This window comes from Sinocyclocheilus grahami, unplaced genomic scaffold, assembly GCF_001515645.1.
Source record: "Sinocyclocheilus grahami isolate Dianchi unplaced genomic scaffold, SAMN03320097.WGS_v1.1 scaffold136.1, whole genome shotgun sequence".
Taxonomy (NCBI): Eukaryota; Metazoa; Chordata; class Actinopteri; order Cypriniformes; family Cyprinidae; genus Sinocyclocheilus; species Sinocyclocheilus grahami.
The window spans coordinates 899,746-907,684 of record NW_015505315.1 but is presented as its reverse complement, the minus strand read 5'-3'; the positions used below and the strand labels follow the sequence as shown (position 1 = coordinate 907,684).

Below are 7,939 nucleotides of genomic sequence, written 5' to 3'. Positions count from 1 at the left end.
TTGAAATGGCACAATTTTTAAATGTTTTTTTTTTTTGGACAAGATTAGCAAAAAGGACAGTGTTTAATGGTCTGTTTTCACCATTTGTTCACCATTGTGGTGACAAATTTAGCTATTGCTTAGACTGAGGAAGATTGTTTTTGGTGCTGTTGTAATTATAGAATTGTTTTAACAAAATCCATAAACTTGACATGATTGTTTCTTAATTTATTTAGCCAAATAATTATTTATGAGTGTAAATTAAAAATCAACATAATTGTTTTCAGACCTCATAATAAATGTTTTAAAAACGTATTTTTGAATTGAAATGTACATTTTTTAAAGTATTTCCACTATTCAATTCATCACTCGTAATCAGATCTATTGACAAACAGGAAAACTAGTTGAGTTCGTGGGAACGTCACACTGAGTTGAATGGAATTTCGTTGCATAGCGACCAAGCAAACACTGTTTCTGTGGACAGCAATGCCGCGGGTGAGGTGCTTTTCTTTACTCTTTTTGAGGATCATCTCTGCGTTGTTATGCTAGTTTGAGAGGGTGACTTGTAAGGTTATCAAAATGCGTCCCTGCTTATTTTGCGCCTCATAATTTAAGAGAACGTTTGCGCTCTTGCTAGCTGTTATGGTTAACGTTACTGTTCTGATTCCGAGACAGTCAGGTGTAAAGTTAGGTTGCCACGGTAAACAATTGACCGCCATATCAACGACACATTCGCAAGTTCTCGTAAGCATAGATATCTATGCTCGTAAGCTATTTGTAGGCTAATCTCTGTGTTCATATCTCTGTGAGACACAGGTCTAAGATAAATTGACGCTGTAAAATAAACGGCATAATAGTTACTTAAAATGTTACAATCGTGACAGTTTTATGAGGCTGGTGACTAAAAATCTTTTCTGCTTTACGAATTCAGTAACGCTCATTTAATCCTATAATCATTATCATCATCATCATAACAATATAATCTACCATTGTTATGGTGCTTATAAATCACTGGCGTATGACGCAACGTTCAATTTAACAACATGCAATCTTCTCATAAAAAAGGAACTTGCTGTAAGACACACAACTCCCAGACTCTCCATATCAATATGACAGACTTCAGCGCAGCTCTTGAACACACAGTTTCAAGTTTAAAGATTTGTTTGAACGGGCTGAAAATATTGGATTAAAATGTGGTAATGCTTCATAGCCATTCGTCTATAATTAATCCCAAGACAAAAAGCCAGCTAGGTCTGTAATACCTTAGCACTGCCATCATCTCAGTGGACAATGATGGACTGATGAAAGGACCCCACAAAAGACTGCCATCTTTGCTCATGAGCGCTCAGTTTCAAGAATGTTTGTCATGACTGAGTACTCATCAAATGCAGGACCCAGAGAATTAGTATCGGTCCATTTCACACTTTTAAGAACCCATGAGAAATATGTAGTCACTGATAAAAAAAAACAAAAAACAGAATCCACTTGAATATAATTACATTTCAGTGAATTATGAAGTAGATTCATTGACAAAAAGGCTATTACTGTAGTCAGATTACACAGTTACATTGGGATTGCCATCAATATGGAAACATGACATTGCATTTTAAACATTGTAGGCCTCACATGATTTTCCCTCCCAGACCAATTCAGTGCAAAGTGCAAACTCTACCGGCAGCTGATAAAAAAATTAAGGTTTTCCCAGTGAGGGAATTGAGGAGTGAATGTTGAAATGGCACAATTTTTAAATGTTTTTTTTTTTTGGACAAGATTAGCAAAAAGGACAGTGTTTAATGGTCTGTTTTCACCATTTGTTCACCATTGTGGTGACAAATTTAGCTATTGCTTTGTTTTTTATATGATTGTTTTTGGTGCTGTTGTAATTATAGAATTGTTTTAACAAAATCCATAAACTTGACATGATTGTTTCTTAATTTATTTAGCCAAATAATTATTTATGAGTGTAAATTAAAAATCAACATAATTGTTTTCAGACCTCATAATAAATGTTTTAAAAACGTATTTTTGAATTGAAATGTACATTTTTTAAAGTATTTCCACTATTCAATTCATCACTCGTAATCAGATCTATTGACAAACAGGAAAACTAGTTGAGTTCGTGGGAACGTCACACTGAGTTGAATGGAATTTCGTTGCATAGCGACCAAGCAAACACTGTTTCTGTGGACAGCAATGCCGCGGGTGAGGTGCTTTTCTTTACTCTTTTTGAGGATCATCTCTGCGTTGTTATGCTAGTTTGAGAGGGTGACTTGTAAGGTTATCAAAATGCGTCCCTGCTTATTTTGCGCCTCATAATTTAAGATAACGTTTGCGCTCTTGCTAGCTGTTATGGTTAACGTTACTGTTCTGATTCCGAGACAGTCAGGTGTAAAGTTAGGTTGCCACGGTAAACAATTGACCGCCATATCAACGACACATTCGCAAGTTCTCGTAAGCATAGATATCTATGCTCGTAAGCTATTTGTAGGCTAATCTCTGTGTTCATATCTCTGTGAGACACAGGTCTAAGATAAATTGACGCTGTAAAATAAACGGCATAATAGTTACTTAAAATGTTACAATCGTGACAGTTTTATGAGGCTGGTGACTAAAAATCTTTTCTGCTTTACGAATTCAGTAACGCTCATTTAATCCTATAATCATTATCATCATCATCATAACAATATAATCTACCATTGTTATGGTGCTTATAAATCACTGGCGTATGACGCAACGTTCAATTTAACAACATGCAATCTTCTCATAAAAAAGGAACTTGCTGTAAGACACACAACTCCCAGACTCTCCATATCAATATGACAGACTTCAGCGCAGCTCTTGAACACACAGTTTCAAGTTTAAAGATTTGTTTGAACGGGCTGAAAATATTGGATTAAAATGTGGTAATGCTTCATAGCCATTCGTCTATAATTAATCCCAAGACAAAAAGCCAGCTAGGTCTGTAATACCTTAGCACTGCCATCATCTCAGTGGACAATGATGGACTGATGAAAGGACCCCACAAAAGACTGCCATCTTTGCTCATGAGTGCTCAGTTTCAAGAATGTTTGTCATGACTGAGTACTCATCAAATGCAGGACCCAGAGAATTAGTATCGGTCCATTTCACACTTTTAAGAACCCATGAGAAATATGTAGTCACTGATAAAAAAAAACAAAAAACAGAATCCACTTGAATATAATTACATTTCAGTGAATTATGAAGTAGATTCATTGACAAAAAGGCTATTACTGTAGTCAGATTACACAGTTACATTGGGATTGCCATCAATATGGAAACATGCTTCTTGCCCTCATGCCGCAGTAGACCGGTAGTCTAAACTGGTTTACAGTGTATTAACTGAGTTTGACTGCTCCATGTTCCTTAGGGATTCGGCTGTAAAGCAGAGCACGGGAGGCTGACTCTAGCAGCTGTAGCACTACAGGAGCATATCACACAAAGCGTTCTTGTTCGAAACATTCCTCGTAACCTCCCCGTATCAGACGCTTCCTGTGGGGCTGCACATGTTAGTAGAAAGCACAGAAATCACAGCTCAAGGCAGAGCGTCACATGTCCTGAGCAGACACAAGGACAAGAGGAGAGAGAGTATGTGCTGGATCGTGGCCCTCCACCTCTGACTCTTGGTAGGCTGCGATTATTGTGTTTCATGCTTAGGTTTTGCTGGAAGCCCACATTGGCTAATGTTCAGTTGTTGCTGTTGATGCAGCCCAGAGGATGGGTCTGGTGGCAGCTCCTTCAAGAAGACTAACTGCAGAGGAGTGGGCAGAGGTCAAAACCAGGTCCATCCAGGAGGGAGACTCAACCGAGCCCTGTGTGATCTGCAGGGAGGAGTTTCGTCTGAAACCACAGGTAACTGCGTTCAGAGGCATCGTGCCCACTTATGTGCCCTCTCATTTTTGAGCCACATGAATTTGGAACGCATTTAAATACATTTGACAGTTAAGTGCAGTGATTATTGTTGGTACAAAATTAAAACTGTCCCAAAGTTGTTAACTTTTGGAGCCAAAAGAGACCATTTAGCCTATGTGATTCATGGGGCAATCCCAAAATGTTAGAGTTTTAGCATTTGATGGTTTTATATATATATATATATATATATATATATATATATATATATATATTACGAGAAGTACTCTCTAAGCTACGAGAATACATTTTATGTGCAAAGAAAACAAAAGGCGCATCCGGGTTCTATGTCAGAATGGCGGCTCCTCCCATCAACAGCATCATGTGCAAGTGTCATAGAACTCTTGTGAACTCTTTGAATAAAGTTGTTATTTTTGTTTTCTTTGTGCACAGAAAGTATTCTCGTAGCTTCATAACATTACGGTTGAGCCATTTCCTTTAAGGGGTCATTTGATGCTTTTTTAAAGATCATTACTTTGTGTATTTGGTGTAACAGAATATGTTGACATGCTTTAATGTTCAAAAAACACATTATTTTTCAAATACTGTACATTATTGTAGGTCCTCTATGCCCCGCCGTATCTTTATGATTAGAGGATATTTGCCTAATTCTTCCCTTTATGCGTTATTTGTGTGCCGGTGCACGTGTAATATATTTTTTACAGAGTTCTGCATGCAGGGTCTCAATCGGATGCTTTTCCCATTTGGTGACATCTTGATTTGGATTTGTCAGTGGACCCCACACTTCACTGCCATAGAGGGCAATGGGCTCAATTACTGATTCTAATATTTTCAGCCAAATTCTAATAGGGATTTCTATAGGACATTGCCGTTTTATGGCGTAGAAGGCCCTGCGTGCTTTATCTCTCAGTTCATTCACAGCATGATTAAAGTTTCCCGTGGATGTGATTTTCAAACCCAGGTAGTTATAGTGTGATGTGTGTGTTATCTGCTTAGTGCCTAAGGTAAATGTGGGTTGTGTTCCCTGGGATCTGGATCTTTTCTGAAAGATCATAATTTTGGTTTTCTTCAGGTTGACTGTCAGGGCCCAGGTCTGGCAGTATGGCTCTAGCAGGTCCAGGTTCTGCTGTAAAGCGTATTGAGTGGGAGACAGCAGAACCAGATCGTCTGCATACAGCAGGCATCTGATCTGTGAGGTGTGGAGGGGGAGGCCAGGGGCTGCAGATCGCTCCAGACTCATTGATGTAAATGTTAAATAACATTGGGCTTAAGCAGCAGCCCTGTCTCACTCCACGCTCCTGGGAAAGATACCTTGTACGTTTGGTGCTGATTTTTACGCCACATTTACTTTCAGTGTACATTGATTTGATAAGGTCATAGGTTTTACCTCCTATGCCACTTTCAATAAGTTTGTAGGATAATCCTTGGTGCCAAAGTGAGTCAAAAGCTTTGGCTTCTGCTCAGTACATTGTGTGTGGTGATGAAGTCTAATAGTCGAGCATTTATTATGCTACAGAATAACTTTCCCAGGTTGCTGCTCACACAGATGCCTCTGTAGTTGTTAGGATAAAATTTATCTCCGTTTTTAAAGATTGGTGTTATCAAGCCTTGATTCCAGATGTCAGGGAAGTAACCTACACTCAGAAGCACACTGAATAGTTTTAGAATGGCCAATAGGTAGTGTGCAATCACGTGATTCTGATGACGCGCGCAATGCAGCTGGAGGGCAGGAAGTGATTTTTCTCCATAGAAATCACTAGCAGAAACTCAAAATGCCAGTGTTTTGCGTTGTTTATGGATGCTCAAATCGGACAAACCGAGGAACCACAAGAAGCTTTCGTGTACGAAAATGTGTTGCTCTTAAGGGGGGAAAATTCAAGAATTTGACTGAAAAACGCTGGAAAAAGAGGCTTGTAAACCTGTGTCTGCGGTCGGGAGGAGCGAAGCCGGATAATGCTCGTGTGTGCAAATGGTTAATATAAGATAATAATATATTAATAAAGAAATATATAAATAGATACAGGGTGACACGGTCAGAATTCACTGAATGCTAAACGCCACACATAGACACGATGTAAATAAGATATTGTTCGCAGTTCACGGAATAGTGAGATTGCAATAAATTGAAGTGAGTGACTGCTTTTTAGTGATTAACTTTGATGAAAGCACTATTTGCTCGCTTTCTAGGCTATAATCGATTCAGAATTTAAATAAAAGTTGTTTTACTGCTGCTAACAGGACCAACAGCCACATGCCCTGTACATGCAGCACAGTTTCAGGAGTGACATATATCCCGCATCCCTCATATAAATACGGGATTCACTTCACGAAATAGCTTGTTTACAATCAGGGTTAGTTGCTTAGCCTATATCCATCGCCTTAATGGCAGGCAAGTATTTCAATTTAGTTAAAAAATCGCTCCTCTTTATAAAATAAGGATCACGTTCAACATGTTGTGATTATCAATACCTTTCTCTTGTAATAGCGTGGTGGTTGAAGAGAGATCCCCTCATGATTGTAAGGCGCGTTGGGTGTGCAGCAATTCAATGAAAGCGCTCTATATATATATATATATATATATATATATATATATAAATGCATCATGCCTAAAACAGTAGCCATTTACATGCCATTAACATTACCGACTTTCCTGTATCTCACCCGTTCTTTTTCAGTCACTCCTGAAACTTTGCTGCATGTACAGGGTTTGTGGCTGTTGGTCCTGTTAGCAGCAGTAAAACAAAACTTTTATTTGAATTCTGAATTGATTATAGCCTAGAAAGCGAGGAAATAGCGCTTCCATATCCTCCTGAGACCCAGCTATGGAGTTTTTGCCTCTGTTTGTCATAAATCAACATCTCAGGAAAATGTTATTGGGTTTCAAATCAAAATGTGACTTCCTGTTATGAAACAGGACATCATTTCATACATGTCCACTGTAGAGGACACCAGGACTAAAAGCATGTTTATTATACATTTTGGGAGACAAACGAATTGAATAGGAAAACAAATTATGTATCAATATTCTTATGAAATATTAGATATTATTATGAAAATCTGGCCAATTACTACTCCCATTATTACACTTCTTTTTTCAACATGCTGTCCCAACAGCACTTTAATATGCAAATTAGATACAGTGTATAGATAACATTGTGCTTAATGGGAAAACCAGTTTATGGAATTTTTACACACATATTGCATAAAGCAAAATGGTATACCAAATCATTTTGTTATATATTTTATAACATAGTTGAGAACCATCCTTAAAGTTAGTTATAAAAAAATCCTGAAACCTAAAAATTGATTGCTGATTTGTTTTTGCCTTTTCATGTCTACTCTTGTCATTTTATTTTTAGAAAACATAATTTTGTATTGCCAAATTTTATGGTCAGTTTTTTTCAGATTGTTCCAATTTTCCCAAAATTGGTTTGTGTTCACTGACTTCTCGATTATTGTCAGTTGTTTTTGGGTGTCTTGTGCATTTTTGGTTCTGAGTGTATGTTTGTACTGTTTTAGTGTTTCACTGTAAAGAAGGCGGATCTCTGCATTATTTGGATCTTTGTGTTTCTGATTTGACAATGCTCTCAGTTTTTTGCGAATAGTTTGGCAGTCTTGATCAAACCAATTTTTGTCATTTTTTGGTATTTGATTTTTTCCATTTTTTGTTTTCAATTTGGATTGTTTTGCTGATTTTTCAAATATGTAATTTATATCTTTGACCGCAAGATTGACACCCTCATTAGTGTGAGCATAGGTGTTATTTAGAAAGTTATCTATCAGCGCTTGTATTTTTTGGCTGCTAAGTGCTTTCTGATATTCTTCAGCGCTGTTATCAGCCCATCTACAGTATATGGCTTTCTGATGTTGTACAGCTTACTGGGCTTTGTGTTAATGCTATTTTCTGTCTTTTTGAGATGCACAGTGATTTGACTGTGATCAGACAGAGGGGTTAGTTCTCTAACAGTGAATGATCTGAGAGATGAAGGATCTATGTCAGTTATCATATAATCAACTGTGCTATTCCCCAGAGGTGAGCAAAATGTGAATCTCCCTAAAGTGTCTCCTCGTA

General features: G+C 37.7%; 1 protein-coding gene across 3 annotated transcripts in view; it reads left to right on the top strand.

Annotated features, from left to right (window-relative positions):
- The first annotated feature begins 388 nt into the window (after positions 1-388).
- rnf32 (ring finger protein 32) overlaps positions 389-7,939 on the top strand; it is a 19,238-nt gene continuing 11,687 nt past the window's right edge. For 2 of the 3 annotated variants that reach the window (XM_016279999.1, XM_016279997.1), the window contains exons 1-3: positions 2,096-2,181; positions 3,368-3,623; positions 3,707-3,849. In XM_016279999.1, the coding sequence (XP_016135485.1) occupies positions 2,122-2,181; positions 3,368-3,623; positions 3,707-3,849 (459 nt within the window). In that variant the 5' untranslated portion in view covers positions 2,096-2,121. Of the gene's footprint in view, positions 475-2,095; positions 2,182-3,367; positions 3,624-3,706; positions 3,850-7,939 lie in introns of those variants that run through there. The other variant, XM_016279998.1, reaches the window with a different exon arrangement.